Source organism: Carya illinoinensis, chromosome 9 (genome assembly GCF_018687715.1).
Source record: "Carya illinoinensis cultivar Pawnee chromosome 9, C.illinoinensisPawnee_v1, whole genome shotgun sequence".
Lineage (NCBI taxonomy): Eukaryota > Viridiplantae > Streptophyta > Magnoliopsida > Fagales > Juglandaceae > Carya > Carya illinoinensis.
In genome coordinates, this window is record NC_056760.1 from 8,332,353 (window position 1) to 8,352,423 (window position 20,071).

General features: G+C 34.0%; 2 protein-coding genes and 1 pseudogene across 5 annotated transcripts; all 3 read right to left on the reverse strand.

Moving 5' to 3' along the window:
• Positions 1 to 2,703: 2,703 nt before the first annotated feature.
• Positions 2,704 to 4,277, reverse strand: LOC122276735 (annotated as a pseudogene).
• A 2,842-nt stretch (positions 4,278 to 7,119) lies between these two features.
• LOC122277562 (protein PHLOEM PROTEIN 2-LIKE A9) lies at positions 7,120 to 9,547 on the reverse strand. 2 transcript variants are annotated; one of them, XM_043087589.1, is made up of 3 exons: positions 9,357 to 9,547; positions 7,918 to 8,003; positions 7,120 to 7,778 (listed from the first exon to the last, which is right to left on the reverse strand). In XM_043087589.1, exons 1-3 carry the CDS (start codon positions 9,411 to 9,413, stop codon positions 7,406 to 7,408), a joined length of 516 nt encoding a protein of 171 aa, XP_042943523.1. In that variant the 5' UTR covers positions 9,414 to 9,547; the 3' UTR covers positions 7,120 to 7,405. The 2 variants fall into 2 exon arrangements, with proteins under 2 accessions (XP_042943523.1, XP_042943524.1); XM_043087590.1 differs by having other exon boundaries at positions 7,918 to 8,013; positions 9,362 to 9,512.
• Positions 9,548 to 12,036: 2,489 nt separating this feature from the next.
• LOC122276253 (exocyst complex component EXO84C-like) lies at positions 12,037 to 19,455 on the reverse strand. 3 transcript variants are annotated; one of them, XR_006228815.1, is made up of 8 exons: positions 19,214 to 19,455; positions 17,451 to 17,545; positions 15,719 to 16,760; positions 14,540 to 15,061; positions 13,971 to 14,159; positions 13,374 to 13,510; positions 12,958 to 13,284; positions 12,037 to 12,322 (listed from the first exon to the last, which is right to left on the reverse strand). XR_006228815.1 is itself a non-coding variant. In XM_043085835.1 (7 exons), the coding sequence occupies exons 1-7, from the start codon at positions 19,307 to 19,309 to the stop codon at positions 13,044 to 13,046; spliced, it is 2,322 nt and encodes a 773-aa protein (XP_042941769.1). In that variant the 5' UTR covers positions 19,310 to 19,455; the 3' UTR covers positions 12,714 to 13,043. The 3 variants fall into 3 exon arrangements, 1 of the variants encoding a protein (XP_042941769.1); XR_006228816.1 differs by having other exon boundaries at positions 12,037 to 12,376; XM_043085835.1 differs by lacking the exon at positions 12,037 to 12,322 and having other exon boundaries at positions 12,714 to 13,284.
• Between the last annotated feature and the right edge of the window lie 616 nt (positions 19,456 to 20,071).

Here is a 20,071-nt window from a genome sequence, read left to right on the forward strand (position 1 = left end):
TGCACGTAGAGGAACATCCTCGATTTGGTTGGCATGCAAGAGATGCGCGCATGCATGCAGATCATGAGATATTCTTTAAACCATTAACTGATCTAGATCAGATTGCTGCGAACAAGGACCACTAAAAAAGTAAGTAATGTTGTTTATTCTGTTTGCCTTTTTCTCCCTTGTTTTTTCTACGTCTGCAATTAGCAATGTTGATATATAGTTTCTACAAATGAAGCCTTATATTGTACACTTCCATCTAATCAATATATGATTTGGTATTCTTGCTATTCTATCTTAATGTTTAAATATGTATGTATTTAAATAAATGACAAAAAATGACAAATTACATATTGATTAAGTAGATGTGTGTGTTAAATATTTTAGCATGAACATTAATAATTAGATCTTAGATTTTTTATGATCCATAATAATAAAATAATGATAAATAAACACGTACCTTTCTCAATCAGTTCAATGAAGAATTTAATCTGGCTATAAGAGAAGAATCACCCTAACAACTTTACCTCCGAGTGTCTCTCGATGGCTAAAGGCACAATGATATTGTAGGTGAAAACCTTTTAACCCCTCAGTGCTATTTTTAGATTTTCGGCCATCATGAAATCTAGAGATTTTGTGTCTTACTATGATTGGATATAGAGATATTCTACTCTCATTGTAACTCATTTAAATCAAGTGATAAAATTGAGCTAATTTAAACCCATTAAATATGGGTGTGTGGGACATTAAGTTTAAATAAAACTCTTACCGTGTGTAGTATAAGACAATTCATTTTAGCATTTCTCTTACTTGTTATCATTAATTAGTTATTAAGAATCACAGTTATCTACACATAAAACTTTAGTTTCTTTGTAATTACTTCAAATATTGACTAGCAATTCTCCATACAAAATTGAAAAATATATTATTAAATAAATGCAAAATCAATCCCCAAGTTTACATGAATTTTTGTTTACTATTCCATCATCTCAAAAATCTATTCCTGTTCGACAAAAGTCGTGGTGTTGGTAAAGAAAAATGTTGTTGATGAGAATGAAAAAAGTGGTCTTCAAAGCTTTACTTACGTAGAAGAACATCTTCAATTTGGTTGGCATGCATGCAGATCATGACATATTCTTTAAACCATATTCTGTTTGCCTTTTCCTTACCTTCGTTTTTTCTATGTACGAATATATATAATTAAAAAAAATTGCTTATTGGTAACTAGATATTTTCTGTGAAAATGATTAGTTCCTGTCAAAATAAGTCTATTTTTGTCGCAAGTAATTATTATCATCATAAATAATCTGTCACAAATGCTCGTTTTTCTTATACCCGTTTGCTATTGGCCAATGTTGAAATATAATTCCTACAAATTAAGCATGAATGAGTAATTAAGATTTTATGAGAAATCCTACAGGTCTTCCACTACACACTTGCACTTAATTAATATGTGATTTGATATTATTTTCCTTATATCTTTATGATTAAATATGTATGTGTTTAAATATAAGGTCAAAAATGACAAACCACATGTTGGTTAGCTAGAGTTTTAGAGATGTATAGTATAAGACTTCCTTTTAAAATTTACCTGTATTGTTATCATTAGTTATTTAAAAAATGTACACTAGGCGTTTCATTGATTATAGATTCCTTAGACCATGTCCAGACCCACTACCGTATGCATGACTCAATAACCCAAGACCAAAAGTTTTTGAGAGAGAGTTTACATTCTCTCTAGAAAACACCGAAACACAACCCAGCCAAAGGGGGGTGGAGTTTCAGCTCCTCCCTCCCTCCTCCGTTACTCATCCTTCCTTTCTTCCTCTTCTCTCTAGTCTTTTCTTTTTCTATTTTTAGTTTTTTATTTTTTTTCAAGCCAAAGTAGTGCGAAAGGTAGATCTGTTATTCTCCGACGCCCAATGACCACAACGAGCCATACCAGAGGATTCCCAAGATGCCAATCTTTTAGATTGGCGAAGAATTTTATCGAACGAAGTAGTGCATGAGCCACACATGCGGTCTAAAGTTGGCATGTGAATTCCATGAGCCTCCGCAAGGGGAGTGCAGTTGCCGACATGCGCGGCTTCTCTGGGTCCAGAGCCACTGGTTCTTCAAACCCGATCGTCTGCCATACTTTCAAGGAAGCATGTGTCCAGCACATGCCACGACAGCCTCTGTGTTTTGTTGTTTATTTGTTATTTTTTCTTGTATTTTCCATGTATTTATATTTTCTGTTATTTACTTTATTTTAAGTTGTAATATAGAAAAGAAAAAAGAAATAAATAAATTATCTCTAGGACTAGGGTCCGTGGAATATCATGTCCTTTACTCCGTAGGAGTGTGAGATTTGTTACTATCTGAAAGATAACACTATTTGAAAGACAACTATCTTAGAAAGACAAAGTGTTGTCTTTCAGATAGTTTGTTTAGTAAGATTTTACAGCACTAGACAAGATCATGTCAGTTACAAAGAAATTTGTGTATTGAGGAGATTGAAAAGTAATACTTGGCTTGTAATTATTCTCAGGTCAAAGTTGTAATATTCATTTTATAAATGAATGAACAATGTTTTACTATTAAAAAATAGAAAAAAAAATACAACCCACTTAATAACTGACAATAATTAACTGACTTAATGAAGGTTAAAGATAACGGATTCTACTCTATCGTCCAAGCCACAATTGACGGACTTAACTAAATAACGATCACAACTAATTAATTAAAATAAACACAAGCAATATAACATTAGATAGCCCATAACATAACCAGATACATCCGAGGCCACAGCCGAATCCAAACCAACTAGGCCTTAGCCCACAAAGAAAGCCCGTAACAATTTCAGAACTCTAGTATTTCGGACGAATGGTAATGCCTTTGATGACAAGCCTTCTTTTCCATTGCCCGTCCTCGTATTCATTGATTGAGAATTCTATCTCTCCTGTATTTTCAGGTGATGTTACAAACTCGCCAACTGGGATCTCAATCCAATCACCTCTTGGCTTTTTCATCAAATTTTCTTTATGTTCTTGCTTGTTTCCATCTGGTAGGGTGAGTCTGACATTCACTGGAACTTCCCATCCATAAGCTGGATCTTTCAACTTTACCACAAATGCTAGTTCATATAGAGTTCCTGGTGAGAGGTTTGTAGTCTGAAACTTTCAACGCAATTCTAGCCAACATACATTTAATAGCTCAGCAACATCAATGACTTCATCACTGTAGTGTCAGACATTATATAATGGTTAGCAACTGAACTGTGAAAGACGTAGATACTAAGTAATTCTATCTTTGTACTCCCTCTTTGACATGAACTATTTACTACCAGAAAAGTCCAGATCGTATGTTAATTGTTTCCTCTGTAATAGATGAAACAACCTTACGAGACTAACTTCAAACCATTACAGTGTATTGGCCTACAGCATCACTAACCACTTTCAATGGTTTTATGTATTTAGCTTGGAGAGTGGCTTGGCATATTCTGTTCCAACCATAAATGTTTTAGGAAAAGGGAAAAAAATATGACAAGAATAGAGCTTAATGCTAGGTACTGGTTTCTTGAATTCTTCTCTACTGCCAATAACGTTTTTCTGCACCCCAAGTGATTGTCAGATTTCTTGCATGCAAGAAGAAGCAGTTTTTGGAGTTCTTGTCAACCCAATATTTCTGAAATAGTAGTAATGGAGGAAGATGATGATACCAATCGTATAAGGAACAAGACAAATTAGGAAAACCAAGAAGTGGGTCCACTATACACTTGCCTTTCTCTTCTGGTTTAAGAGTAGTCCAGAACAGAGCTGATCATAAAGCTTGTCCATGGAAGATCTGTCGACGGGGGAATCCGCATCTCTCAACAGGACTTCGTAGTTATGCGGGGGTTTCAATTTCACCTGTGCCACTACCTTGGCTCTGGTGTCACTGTTTTGAGTCTCAGTTTGGCTGGGTTCCTCATTTGGCTGTAGCGAATAAGAATGCCCTGTCCCCATCTCTTCAGAGTCTTTTCATTCATCTGCTTGCTTGAATGCTACTGTTTTATAGCCATTGAGAATGATAAAGTGGTCTTCAAAGTTGCACATAGAAGAACATCTTCGATTTGGTTGGCATGCAAGAGATGCGCGCATGCATTCAGATCATGAGATATTCTTTAAACCATTAACTCTAGATCAGATTGCTACGAACAAGATTTTCAGTCTGGACCACTAAAGCTGGCTGCATCCAACACCGAAAGCGGATCGATCGAATCATTTGGGTAATTTGCTAATGCTTATTCCGTTTCAAAAAAGTTAATGATATGTTTATTCTCTTTGCCTTTTTCTTTCCTTGTTTTTTCTACGTACGTATATATATAACCACAAAAAAATAAAAAATAAAAAAAAAATAAATAAAATTTACTTATTTGTGGCCGGCTACTTTCTACAAGAAATTACTATTTCATGTCAAAATGAGTCTGTTTTCGTTATAAGTAATATTATCATCGTAAATAATCTATCACAAATACTCGTTTTTCTTGCAGTCGTTTGCAATTGACCAATGTTGATATATACTTCCTACAAATTAAGCATGCATGAGTAATTAAGATTGATTGAGATTCTAAATGGAAGTCTTACAATACATACATACTTCTACTTAATCAATATGTGATTTGATATTATTTTCCTTTTATTTTAATGCTTAAATATGTGTGTGTTTAAATAGAATGTTAAAAATGATAAATCATATGTTGGTTAGGTGGAGATGTGTGGTATAAGACTTCATTTTTAGCATTTACCTATATTGTTATCATTAGTTATTAAAAAAAAAAATGTATAGAATGCGTTTCACTGATTCATGTAGAGGGTGATCGATATTGCTATAGCATATCATGAAAATTGAATGGCCTTGTAATAATTATAAGGAATACTTGATAAATCATCTTTGTACTTTGTCTAAATTTATATTTGACACCTATATTTTTTGAGAAATAATATTTACAATTGTGAAATGCAGAAACGTCGCGTAATTCATTTGAAAAAAGTGGATAAATATTTTTTCTCAAAAAAAAAAAAAGTGGATAAATACAAGACCTACCAAGAAAAAACTAATTTTTTAATAGTAGCTTCTAATTTTTTTCAAAATAGTTATGCGGTGCTTGCGTACTCTAGGACTACATATAGTATTACTCATATTTCTTTTTTAAAAAATAAGCACTGATCATACCATGAAAAATTTTAGATCAACCCCAATATTATAAAAAATGTTGTCCATAGACTTTCACATGATAACATTTTTCTTTTATTTAAAAAAATGAAACTAAAATTGAAAAAAAAAATAAAACACTACGAAATGAGATGGGGAGGCCTATGCTCACCCATAGTCACTTAGTCTTGACCACCATTCGACCACCACCCGCATGGTGTCCATGATTTTAAGATTATAATGAGGAGGCCTATGGTTGGCCAAATTTAGCCATATATTGTGATGGCTTAGACTTTGACCATCATGAGGTACTAGGTGAATATATATACACAACAAGTACACCATGGTTGCATGTATATGTGCACAGCCATAATGAGGAATCCGACCACATGCATCGAGTCAGGGTCATTGCCCATTGGGTGGTGGCTAGCTACCCCTTTTTAATTTATTTAAGAAGTTATAGTTTTAATTTCATCTTTTTAAATAAAAGAAAAATATTATTCACATTGCATTAATAAGTTTGATAAATTAATTATTAGGGTGTATGAAATTTTCCATGAATGAATTTGATTCAAAATTTGTCCTAGCAAGAGTCATAAGTGGCGGAGCCACGTAAAACTTTTTGAAATCATGTAATAATCCCTAGATTTTACACATAATTCTGTAAATATAAAAAATTGTCCCCCAAAAAAAAAAATTAATCTTCATATGCTTTCTAATTTTTTTTTTTAAATTTCAATATACTTAGAAATTTCTCTCTTCAATTTTTTTTTCTAGTCCCAAAATTTTGTTTAATTTATATATATTATCTATTTTCAGTGATGTGATTTTTCTAAAATTAAAGTTAAAATTAAATTTAAGAGAAATAATAAACTTATTAATATGAATCTCAAAATTTTTTGTTATATAATATTGGGTTTCTTAATATGAAATTCAAAATGAAAATACAAGAAAAATTATTTAAGGTCACTGATCTATATGAAAAATAGTTTGTAGTTATGTTTTTATAATTTTTTAATCTCTTTTTAATTTATATAAGAGAATTGATGTTTGCAGTCCTAGGCCCATGAACAAATCCCACCCACTCCTTTTAAAAAAGGTAGATACATCTAGGATTAACATGAAAAAACTCATTTTTTAATGATGGGCTCCACTTTTTTTAAAGAAAGTGTGTAAAGCTTACACACTTATATTTAGCATTACGTTTTATATAAATGTGTTATACAATAAATAAGTTGCTCCTCTCAACACAATTTCTAGTTCCGCCACTTAGAGATGTTATTTTTTGTTTTTAAAAGGCAAATGTGCCGAATCTCAGGTACCTAAGCAAATAAATTAATTAAGCAGGCGATTGACCAAAAATTCATGATCATGACAATGATTCTCATTTAAGTGGATTCCTTGCGGCCTATATATAGTTTTCTTGGACGTACATTTTCAAAATAGAAAATTCTAGTTGAATATAATGTTAGTGAAGGGTAAACCGTACTTATGATTGAAGGAAATATATAGGAGAGTGTAGTAATTTTCATTTTCGAACCTTGTAAATTATCGATTACATGATATCAAGATTTAAAATATTATTTAAACAATTACATGAGTAATAGATATTAATTCCTTTATTTAATTAGATAATTATGACCAGAAATTAATAACTATTCTAAATTTTTAATGGTAGCCAACGGCCAGTACTCTCACAATGATGGGACGGGACGGAATGGAATGGAACGGAACATGACTCCCAACTAAATGCATGCAAAATCCTAGCTATTTTCTTTTGTTTTATATAAATTTATAGGTTAAGAATTAAGAAAAGAAAGCTTTCGGGAATTAAAAGAGATCTTATTAAAACCTAGCTATATATATATAATCACATGTCGCGTTATACGTATATGGAAAGTATATATATATAATATAAACAGTACTACAACTGATACTTGACAGGGTAAAAAACAAAAATAAAAATTATAAATGATCATTCATATATATAATTAAACACACAGAAATTAATAATAATTGTCTTTGATTTGGTAGGCTTATTGTATATTTATAATAAGCCTGATCATCGTCGTATTATTTCAATAACAATTATTGTATATAACACTCACTATTGATCAGTACATGATATATATATTTATATAGATAATAATAATAATAATAAAGATATATAGATAGATAGGTATTCGCGCATGCAGGTATATAATGGCCATCATGTTCTGGCATTGTAAAGTGGATCGGATATAGATCAGTTAGCTTCTCTGATGTAAGCATGGTGAATTCTGAGACCTCCCTTCCATTTGCCGCTCCAGACTTCATACATACCAAAGTAGATGGTGGCTTCATTAGAAGTGGTAGTGATTTTGAGTTTGTCACTATCTTGAGGAATTTCCTTTTGTGTCCCACTTGAGAAAGCATCCAGGCTTGCTCTTTTCCAACTGTACTTTCCCCTTCGCCCTAGCTTGGCCATCACGTAAACCTTGCTCCCATTCCAACCAAAAGCTTCTTGTGTCAATGAGATCTTGAACCCTATTTCGTACGTCGTTGAAGGCTTCATCTCGCGTGAACCGGTTACCTCCAGCCATGATACCTGTACCAAATCAACAGGCCCTGTCTTGTCCCTACACAATTTTTATTTATTTATTTATATATATATATATATATGCGCATGCTGATCAGATTTGGCACATTCATCACTTTGAAAATTAAAAATCAGAGAAAAAATTACACACAAATACATGATCTTGTGAAAGTACTTACTGATCAGAAGGTAAGCGCCAGTAGCGGGGGTCACTGCCCCACACAATATTGAGTCCTCTTGGATAAAATATAGTAGTCTGGTCGGCCTGCATGCATGCGTGCAGTACGTGTAAAATTAAATAAGATCTCAATATATATATGACATCATATATATATATATATATAATGATCTTGAACATTTAAAGCTGGCTATATATGTACATAAAGATAAATTATACAAATACACTGTGTGTGTGTGTGTGGTATGTGCGCGGATCGATATTTAACATCTTGCAGCAATTAAGCTAGCTATATATACATATATAAAGGTAAATATATATACATATATATATATATTGGATTTAATTAACACTTAGCAAAGTAGGCCAAGAATACGGATAAATTAACATGATCATTTCAAATTATTACGATTGATCTCGTCATCATAATAATCAACGACTCAATTAAAAATCCATTCAAGTACCAAATAATTATATATTTCTCGTCATTATGATCAGGTAGTTGCATGGGTCGATCGCCTCTTAATTACCTTGATGCACGTACACTGTACAGAAGAATTTCCATTTCAAGTATTTCCCTAATTTTTTCTACTCCGCAACCCTTTGACGTCCCACCACACACACACACACACACACACACACACATATATATATATAGATCGCTTAATTAACCATGCATCCTGACCTTGACGCTTATATGACAAAACTTGATCGGAACAATATGATCTTAACCTCTTTGGCCAAGAGTTAGGGAATTATAACTAGCTAGCATGAGAATATCATTTATCAAAATCTAGCTTATGGGCGCTAGCTAGGCCCCCTCCCATGCATGCATCTTCCAGCTTCAACCTCCAAAATAATTTAGAAGATGCTTACCACTTAAAATTTTGAGTATACTATATACCTTTTTCTCTGTTCGGATTGTGTATCTTTCTGAAAACAAAATCTCAACTAATTATCTCGAAAGTGAATAAGCTCTCAATAAGGAGTTGTTTCGTGCAAGTGGGCCTCCGGTAAGTAATTTAATAGGAAGTACTTTCCCAAATCTGATGGCCACTAGATCAAATTTTTTACATCCAAGAAGATTCAAACCTTAAACTTGAAAGGAGCATCACTATAAGAAAAACTCGTTTTCGTAGCAAACAGTCTTTTTTATTGCAAAATTTTAATCGTAAAAATTCGTTTTTTTTGTAGTGATATATATATCACCAAAATCAAGACCCTTATCACTTAAGCTAGCAACTCCTAGGAATTATTTTAAACATATATACACACACTCCTTTTTACAATTCAATATAAGACTCTGAAAGGAAAGAGATATGCTATTTGATATAACTCATGAACAGAATTAATAGGCTGGGTTTCCTCCAATGCATGCATGAGAATATATGAAAATACGTGACATGACTATATGACACCAAAAAAAATATTGATGCTTGCCTGCTCAACTAGTTGGCCATCAGATTCTGCATCATGATGAGGTTTAGTGGTTGACATTTGGGTTTCAAAGAAGTGTGTACTGTTTCTGCTTTGATCTTTTCCTTGCTCTTCTGGCTAGCTATGGAATGGATCGTCTGGCCGGGTGAGCCTTTCTTTTTCTGATATGTTAAGACACGGAAGACAATGCATATATATACGCGGCCTGCATGCTTGCTTATGTAATGAAAGAATACCATTGCCTGCCACAAGTAAAGTGAATGGGAATTAAACATGTTGGAAAGCAAGCAAAAGCTAGGAATCGAAGCAAGCGATTGGCGACTAAAGAAAAAGGTGCCTTAGCTGTTTTAAAAAACGCATATGTTTGGAATTTCAGCAAATGATATTCCAACCAAATTAATTCAAGAAAATAGCCATAAGGAAGAAGAGATAAAGAGAATTTTTGGTAACTGGGTCTCCATTACCACACGTAAAGAACTAGTTCCCTAGCTGGCCGCTACCATCGGCCACTTGGGTAAGCATATAGCATCATCTATCTAATCCTGGCCTACGGTCTACCTTTGTTCAGAATAAATCGAAGGATGGAGTAGTTTATCTTTTCTACTCTACGTGTGATCATGCCATGCCCTCTATCTGGAAAATAAAATAAAATTCAGAGTCGTGAAAATTAACAATTAATAACCATGCACGCCCCTTATGAGTCATGATCGTGAATCTATATCTTATTTCGATTATCAGTTTTGGCCTTCAAGATCAGGAATAGCACTTTTTTTTTTTTCTTTTTCTAAAAGAAGAGGTTGACATCGTAATTTTATTCATCAACGCTCACTTTTTTACGGAAAAATACATTTTATAGTTTTTTTTTTTTTTTTTTAAAATGGAGGAAGGGGTTTCGGATTTAAAGTTTTTATTGGAAAAATCAGGTCATATACCGTCATGTCATTAGACTCTGGACACATTTTATAGTATTAATTGATGTAATAGACGTGTATTTCTTTACCCAGTTTGACTAGGAGCAGGAGCAGGAGCAGATAAGTGTCAAATTAAGCCTTCTTTTCCAGTTAATAATTATGTCTGAAGGCTCACCGATAAAAAAATAATAATAATAATAATAATAAGAAAAATGATCTATTTATAATTATTTTATAACTCTATACAAAATAGATGGTAGTTCTATAATATTATTTTTAATACAGTAGTGCCATGAATATTTTATTGGTTGATTAAAAAATACAATGTTTAAGGATTCTCCCCTCTCTCTCTCTCTCTCTCTCTCTCTCTAAAAAATACAATGTACTGTGTAGTGTGTACTCACAAAAAGGAGAGGAGAAATTTCCTCAACCACTTAAATTCTTCTTTTTCTTCGTTTTTTGGTTGTAATTCGATAGGCTACTAAACTATTAATTAAAGTTGTTGCTTTGTCTTCATTAATATTAAACACGTACAAGTTGTAATTTATCTTCTCATTAAGATGTGACCATTAATTAAATGAATGAAAAATAGATAACAGATATTAATGATTGAATCTTAAAGGAGGAAGAAAATTATAAATTAGTGGATATTTCTAATATAAGTTTAATAGTTTGGTAGTTATATTACAAAGAATCGGTAATGCAAAAAACAAACTATAATTAAGAAAAAAAAAAAGATAATTGACAACTTCAAATTTAAACATTTATTATTATTATTATTGCAGATCTTAAACTGTCTTAAAAACCAACAGCAGATTTGCAAATGGGTTCGACGCAATAGGAGACAGGGCCACTAATTTGTATGAAGTTGACATGACTGGTGGACGATGGATGGAAAGGGACCGATTCCCACGCGGCCCCTTTTACTTTCGGCCGAGCACACAGCTTGATTCAGTACCTCAAAATACTAATCGCGGAATCTAATCTTATGCCACCATTACCAAGTTGGGATTCTAATATATCTGTTGTTCTGTCATTTATTTGATGTCTTTCGAAAAAAGGTGAGTTTGAGAATAAACGGGTACGAACCAAAAAAGGTCACTGAGGGGTTCAATCGTGACTGAAAGTGGATTCGGACGCAGAAATGTTGGGAACCTTTCTATAGTTCATGCCATATGGACCAACTAAAAGAGACACACGTCTTGTTCTCATTTTTTGTATGTTATTTTTAATGGGCAACTGATGTTTATGGAGGCTCAACCAGCTTGGACATGACACACCGTCCAGACCCCCCGGCATCCGAGGAGACTCTAAACGTAGCAAACTTTCATTGTTCTTTGAGTTGTCAAAATTCCAATTGCCAGAAAGAAAGAAGGCAAAAACAAAACACCTATTTGGATTCTTGGAATGGATATTGGATACAGGTGAGCAAAACACGTATTCAATTTCTATACCACTTCAAGCACTTTCTCCATTTTTGTGATCTGGGTGCAATGGTTGTATACATACGTATCTTTTGGTTTGAAGTACCCGAAAGGCTTAATTTTATTCTATTATAACTTTTTAACAAAATGTTAGATGCGACTTGTGAGTATTTAGAACTTTGGAAGAATCATTTTGAGGGGAGACATGAGGTTTGGAAGGGAAAACTTTGCTATGAACATGTATGTTAGAAAGTCAGATTATGCTTTCTTAACTATTGCAGAATGTTTCTATTTGTTTACGATAAGTTAAACTATTGCAGGATCTTTTAAAGAGAAAATGCCAATGAATGACATAATAAATTATTAGATTTAAACCAATCAAGATAAAGATGGCAAAATTACCACAGACGCCTGAGGATATGAGTAGACAAAGGCAAAGGAGAGAGAGAGAGAGAGAGAGAGAGAGAGAGAGCACTAATTATTTATTTTCAGTTCTAGAAACTATTCTAGAATTAGTACAACAACTTCAGCTGAAGATGACAAGACGCTCCCCGCAATTATTAATCAGTCCCATTTTCTGCAGAGCAATGGATGCAGAAACCAAATCTTGGGGGCTGTCACAGGCATTTTGCAGCTGCAGATGCACAAACTTCTTAAGTAAAAGCGGCTGGAAGAACCCTTGAAAACCCTTTAATCACATAATGAAAACTAATATTATTGGTATTAGCCACAAATTGAGAGGATTTATTAATTTCATGCACGACTAAGTTAAGAATATTTTGGAGTCCAACCATCTGCAGACAATTTTGATTCGTGATTACTCCCAAACACAATCTAGACCAGTTCTCAAAATCTTAATTTAACCAACCCCCACAGTAAATTGGTTCTGTAGGATAATATAGAATCATATCTGATGTAAAAAAATTCTATTTATCAGAAAGGGATGAGGACTGCTTAATCGATGACTCGTAGGATAATATAGAACCATATCTACCTATATAAAAAAAAAAAAATAGAACCATATCTGATGTAAAAAAATTATATTTATCAGAAAGGGATAAGGACTGCTTAATCATGCTTCTTTGTAACGTTTCAAAATTAGTAACAATTCACATCATGATACATGTAAACGTGACCAAGTGCAGCATAAATGAAGATATTTCCGACAACACATTGAGGCTATATAGCGAAGAACTGTAACTCAAATCTAGAGTAGAAAATCTTGATCTAGAAAATCCATCCCCTAAGATGTACGAATCTGAAGCTAACCTTCTTAAAAATCACTGTCAAGAGTGAAAGGTAACAGCTGAAACTTGAATCCACGGTTTTCCCCCTTTGAAGAGGAGAGAAACCTTTCAGTTCTCAGGATCAGTGAAAATGGGGCTATCAAGTTCACCCATACTTGCAGAAGCAAAAGACTCAAAAGATTCCAGCGTTGAGAGGGACGAGGCAGACTCATCCGAATCTGTCACAATCTCATCATCAGGCAGAATGATGTGATCTTCATCGACTTCAGATGTATCTGACCCAGGTTCTAATAATTTGTTTATTGCTGATTTAGCAGCTTCAACAAACCACTCATCCTCAGGGAGGGCACTAATGAGACATGGCACTTTTAGTTCAAGTGAAAACAAGGGGGGAAGAGCAAGGAAGGGAATTAGAGAGAGAGAGAGATTGAAGCGTACCTTTGCGGGTCTATGCCTCTAGCAGAGAAGGTCCTAATTGCGCGAGCAATTATGGCTGATGCACTCTGGTGAACATTCCGAGATGGGTAGCCGGCGAAACGTGCAATTTCAACAGTGAAGTGCATATCAAGAATTAACTGCCAAGACAGTGTCAATTTTCAGAGACAAAGCACGGTCATCCAGCCATACATCTATTTAGGACGATACAAGCACTGCTCGCTATTCATGACATATATAGTCACCAAACTGCTTTCAATATAAGTGTCCCTCTCGTATTGTATCCGAATTTTTTAAGACGTTGTTTTGACAAATCTTTATTGTCTTGTATATGTATCCCAAATCTCTATTAGTGCTCCATAGATAGATTGCCAACACTCACTTGAAACAGAATTAACTAAAAACTGCAGAACACTCACTTGTAACAGAATAAGTAAAAATCACAGAATTTGGTCCTATACACAAAACTTAAACAGGAAGACTTTGGATGAACTTCAAGAGAACATCTTACTTAATGCATTAATTGAAACGAATTCTATTCTTATGTGTATATATTAAAGAATTTCACTGAAAAAGTAAAGTTTGGAAGGAAGCAAGTACCTGCTGCAACCCAAGTGGCTGAAGGGGAGCTGAATCATCCTCAAACACCCCCCAAAATTCTTGTTCATCAGACAACCATATTACAACTGTCTCTGTCAGCCTAGCTAGTAAGCTTTTTTGTAGTTTGTCTTTTCCATGTAACACATCCTCAGCCACAGTAGACAACTGCTGCAGCTTAGCAAATAAAGCCTGCAATGATAATATAAATCTCAGTATTGCCACTACACAAGTTAATTGGCAGCAAGATACACATACAATGTCTTAAGGTTATACGCCTGGAAGCAAGAAAATGAAGACAAGATGACAATATTCTGACTTTCATGAAGAGAAAAAAGTAAAAGTAAAATCGCAAACACCCCCAACTCTTAAAGAAACTTAAAAAGCATTTGTACTATATTACTTAGAAGGATTTATCATTACAAGAATTTTGATATAGGTCATGTCAACAATGCATACAACCATGAAACTAAAAAGAAAAACAACATCATCATATGGAAAGCTTGGACACAAAAAGGTTCAGTGTTGAAGGACCACAGAAAAGCACTCCAACATAGGAGAAAGAGGATGACCTGAAATGGAAGTGAAGGCAGAGGGTCAGAGCCCCAGTACAGATCCTCCCCAGCATTCAAGTAAATCTGTGCATCTAATCGTGTTTTTCCTTCGCTCGCATAGATGAAACTCACAACGTACTGCCGACAGAAGTGATCTTTAAGCTTATCAAATGAGTGCTGAAGATGGCGCTTCCAATCCTTTAATTCTATTGTAGAGCCTGTACCAGGCACAACATTTTCAGCGGGTCCACTTTTTGGTTCATTGCTTTCATTCTGCCGCTTCCAAATAATCATTACAGCATTTGGTAATAGCTCATCTAAAATGGTAAATGCTATTCCCAAGATTGCAAGCTGTTCTGAATCTGTTTCAGCTCTATAGGGTATCGCTTCTTTCAACTCTATAAAATTGTCATCATCAGAGGGGCCTGATAGGGCTTTGATCAAAGCATCCATGTATTTATCAAACAGCTGTGAGATTTTACTTAATACATTTCCTCCAAAATGCATAATAGCCAAGGGGGTTAGCTGTTCCAATATATCCTGTAATGGAGTCCAACATCACATTATAAATTAAATGCATGGGAAAGGAATTGATGTAACAAACAATTATATGCATCAAAGCATTAGAACAGAAGCCTAGTTTCACAAGCACACCTATTACCTGCAGCAGGTCAAGAACTGTCTCAAAAATTTAATCAACTCAAGTTGAACCATAGGAATGCCAAACCTCACGGGGTCAATATCCAGTTACTGGTATCAAAATATAATCATATAGCCATGGACCTGAAGACCAAAATTCCCAAGAGTAGTAGGAAGTAAAGCTTTAATGAATCATCTTAAGATGACTCATACTTCCTCTAGAAATTATGTTCTCGATTCTTCTTTCATAGAAAGGGAAACATTTGCCTGAAGTGACAAAGATGATATTGACATGGTCTATTTAGTGGATTGTGCTCTTTCCAGGTTGCGCCTGTTTTAAATTGTTCTCTCTAACCAAAACAAGAACAAAATAGAAAAACAAAACAAAAAATATGTGGTCCAAAATCAAGTAATGACTCAATTTATTAGGTAAAAATATGATTGAAACTCGTAGATACCATGTGCAACTTAATTTATGAAGCGCTTGCTGTGGTATGAGAACAAAGATAAATTTATTGCATCCAGATAGCCAAACCATATCGAAAGAGACCAACTTACTTCGACAATATACATAAATCTCATTCCGCTCTCAACAAGAATGCCCTCTGATGATGTTGCGAATGCAGACAATGAAGCTGCAGAGTGAGGTGAGAATAGATTCTCATCAAGTTCTACCAAATCGAAAATTAATCTTCTGGCTCGTCTGAAATTCAACTCTAAAACTTCTTCAATGTAAGGTCGCAAAAGCACTAAAAGTAATTTTGACAGTTTCAGGCCTTGTGAATCCAACATGGAGCAGTAACTGAGACTAGCCTGAACACAAATGCTAGCAGCTCGTAATGCAGAATCTGTCTCATAAGAAGGTCCATTCTCTTTCGCCAGCCGTACAAAATATTCGATTTTCCACTCAGCCCATTGAACGATTCTGTTTGTATAAATAGGATCATCACCAAATATTGAAGCAGACTCCTTTATTGTCAGTGAAATCATTGAAAATACAAGTTTAGATAATGTAGCAGAAAATGTTTTTGGACAGACACGACATGAAGGAAGAAGAACCTCAATGTTCTTTTGGAGGCGCAACCCATTAGATTTTAGGAGTGAATGATGTGCCAGAGGACCTTTTCCAAGTTTAATTAAATCAGATAAGGCCTTCTTCATCTCCCGACCACCAACAGAAGGCTGTTCAATAATTTGAACAAGTTGATCTTCAAGCATTGCTTTTCTTTTCAAAAAAGCAGATTTGTACTCTGACACTTCACCTACTGAATTATCTCCAGACCCTTTCAGCTCCGAAGAATTTTTCTCTTCAGCATTTAAAGCCTCTAGTGCTTCTTCAACTTTGTGTTCGGCCAAGAGAACATCAACCTTCTCCAAAAATATTATCTTCTCATCATCCTTTTCACTTGCCAAGGGATCTTGAAGTTCAGAAATATCAGGGTCTTGCTGAGCTTCATGGTTTTCACCATTAGATTGCTTCCACTCTTCCAATTCACGGCAGACACCAGTCATTAAATCCTGAACAAGGATCCCTTGAGCTGAAATATGCTTTTGCAGCTCAATTAATTCATGTTCCATTTCCACAGCCTCTTCAGATATTCTACAATATATCATTAAGATCAAATCATATGTACACAGATCATACATAATGTTAATAGCCCAAAATCATTAAATAAATTATCATTTTTACCCTAATTTAGAGATTTGAAATTACTTGAAACCTCGAACACATGTTTCTAATCATATGGTTAAACCTAAGAAAAGATTCCAGCGCCCTGGCATCAAGGCACAAACTTTTTCTCTGGCCCGAAGAAAGGCCATTTTATAACACCATTGATTGGACTACTAAGCTGATAGCCTTGTGGTCCAGATAATGGCTACAGAATCCTACCATTGCAATCTGTCAAGAATACTGCCACATGGACTAAAAATTAATTCTCTCACTCTGGATTAAATGAGCCAATTTCAAACTAGTAACAACAGCTTGAGTTCATTACCAATGGTGATCATGATAGCACACTTGGCCAGAAAATGACACGTTTGAGTAAAGCAGCATAAACCATTTTCTGCTCTTTTAGGTATAGCTTTCCAATGGCCATGAAATATTTTCTTTTCACTAACACTTTTCAGTTGTAACAAACATGGAAAAATATTGGAAAACAATTTCCAGAAAAATTTGTAAAACATCACATCAATAAAATGAAGGAATAGTGCATTCCGAAGCTGCAGGCAGGAGGCTACTATTTACTCTTCATTTATGTACTTGATCATGATGTGTCATTTATATTACCTCAAGAAAGCCAAGTATTTTGCTTGCATATTGCCACATAAGTTCTCCACAGCATCCTTTAAATCCAAGAGCTCACAACAAAGCTTTCTTATTCCCTACACAGAAAAACATGTTTAGCTTATGGGAAAAAGCCAAGGCTCGAAAACTCAGAATCGGGTAAGGACCGAATCAATGAATCGGGTGATTCATAAAAATTATGAATCGGTTATTTCAATGTTGTTAAAAAGTATTAAAACTCATATATAATGCAATTCAAGCATTTAATATCATGTACAGAAGAGTATAAAGTATAACTTCATTGACTAGTTTCAATAAAAATAGGATATGAATCCAAATAGTTTGAAAAAACATGTAATTTATGTATTTAACCTCAATTGTTGACATTTGTTGCCTCATATACGAAGAAGATAAAGACCATTAAGTTATAAGCACATGGAAAATGTAGTATTTTATGCACAACCACAAATTTAATACTCATTCATCTCTTAATTTTTTTTTTTCAATTAATGAAAATAAAGAACTACATGTTTTATCTCTCAGTTTTTCTGCGATTCGTTTTGAATACAATGACAAAGAAGTTAATATATGTTTAGTTCTATCATATTTTTGGTCAAGGAATTTAAAAAATAATAATAATATTTAAAAAAAAAAAAAAAACTCAGTTTACAACTTAAAAATAAATACAATTTGGATCGGTTGGAATTTATCTAAAATCGGCTTCAATCAGTCTGAATCAGCCTAAATCAGTCGATTGAAGCGGTTAAGTGAACGATTCAAAAAGTTTACTAAAATCGGTTAGAAAACCTAACCGATTCAATTTGAATTGGTTGAATCAAACCTCTTTTTTTTTTTTTTTTTTGCCTTGGAAAAAAAACTATGATTAAATAGTAAATTAACATAATACAACCGCGGAAATAATCTTATAATTCTTGTACTTGAAACCCTGGAACAAAATTCATCATAAAAGATGCCTACTTTAGACATTGTTATCCCAGCCCAACTCTCAAAATAGGGGGCATGATTTTATGTCCTCGTCCCAGCTCATCCATACATTTACTGAAAGTGTAACATGTTCAATTCTTAAAACCAGAAACAATCTCTTCCACAAAATGCACCGTTTATTTTAACCCAAAAACAAAACTATCTACTTCAGCATCTCTCTCGAACACCGATGTACTTGTTATATTAAATTCAAAAGAGTGTAAACGCATTAGAAGACAACCCCTGAGGCAAATGCACATTGTTTCTGGACAACTTACATTAAAATATTGAAGAACCAAAAATAAGAAAGCAATTTTAGATCCAAAAGTGATGCAAAGCGGGGCTAAGGCTGAAAATTGGTAATTTTCAAACAAATGAAACTGAAAAGTGTGGGGAGGAATAGGAACTTTCTCAGGGTAGAATTACCAATACTTTCACCGCCCTATAAACGTTAATGGGAGTCATCGTATTGTAATCCAATATTGAAGATCCCAAAAAGTCCAATCAATTCACCTCATGCCCAGTGGTAACTTGAAATAAAATTTTCACAGATAGCAAAAGCTGATGTTTTTCCCTCCAATAGACTTGAAAACTTACATAAGAAAGAGCTGTGTTCAAGCAAAAACCCATTGACCCAAACAAAGAAACATCATTCAACTATTGAATTGGGAATGTAATTCCCATACAGAAAAAAGGTAAAAACAGTTGGATTTGGGATCCCATTTATTTTACCGAACATAGAAGTTGTAGTTGGGTAGAAAAGGAGGAAGGGATGGACAAACCTTTTCAGTCTGGGATTGGTAAAGGGAATCGACCTTCGACTGTGGGATGATTCTTTCAATTGATGGGAATTCGTCGTCTTCTTCACTGCTCTCCATTTCACTCACCTGTCTTCTCTTCTCTTCTTCTTCTTCTTCTTCTTCTTCAACGGTTGCTCAATAGTCGGTCATGACTGATTGAAAAGCAAGGAAAACGAGGAGCCAGACGGAGCATGTGTTCTGAAGTAGCTGGCGTGTTTGGGACATCGGGACTTGTGTCGGTATATCATAGCTTTTCACCATTTTTTTTTTTTTTTTTGTTGCGTTGTTTTCTACGGTGGTGATTTCTTTGACTTTCCCTATTAATGTTTTTAGAATAATGACACAATTATTATTTTTCTATCGCTCTTTTACTATTTAAAGAAAAATCTAGTTATAAATTAATATAATATAATTCATCAAAATATAGATTTTATTAAAAATAAGATAAATTTAAATTTTAAATATAAAAGAATTAATATTAACACGTAAATTAGTACACGACTTTATTTGTATATAATAAAATTCTTATTTTAATTAAAAATAAAATTTTCACGTTAGAAAGTGTAAAAATATCTTTAACCCATATGGCATCCCCGGTTGAGTCTAAAGGGGGGATCTCATTAGAAAGGAAGAAAAAGAGAGAATAGAAGAGGGGGACAATGGTTGAGGAAGGAAGAACACGTTAAAAAAAAAATGAAAAGATGTGACAGAAAGGAGAGAAGTGATATAAAATAATAAATGACAGAGGAATATGTGAGTTCAGAGACTTTGGGGCGAATAGAGAGGGGGAACTTTTTCAACCTAGAAACGGAAAACCTAGACTTTATTATTTGCAAAGTG

Bases quoted from the DNA above. Each gene is read 5' to 3' on its own strand.
- LOC122276253 (XM_043085835.1), bottom strand. From the start codon at position 19,309: ATGGAGAGCAGTGAAGAAGACGACGAATTCCCATCAATTGAAAGAATC. The intron at 17,546-19,213 runs GTTTGTCCATCC...TTTTCTGTGTAG, and splicing joins ACCAATCCCAGACTGAAAAG to GGAATAAGAAAGCTTTGTTG. The intron at 13,285-13,373 runs GTACGCTTCAAT...ATGTCTCATTAG, and splicing joins AGAGGCATAGACCCGCAAAG to TGCCCTCCCTGAGGATGAGT.
- LOC122277562 (XM_043087589.1), bottom strand. From the start codon at position 9,413: ATGTCAACCACTAAACCTCATCATGATGCAGAATCTGATGGCCAACTA. The intron at 8,004-9,356 runs GCAAGCATCAAT...GCATGCATGCAG, and splicing joins ATGGCCAACTAGTTGAGCAG to GCCGACCAGACTACTATATT. The intron at 7,779-7,917 runs GTAAGTACTTTC...AAAATTGTGTAG, and splicing joins TGGCGCTTACCTTCTGATCA to GGACAAGACAGGGCCTGTTG.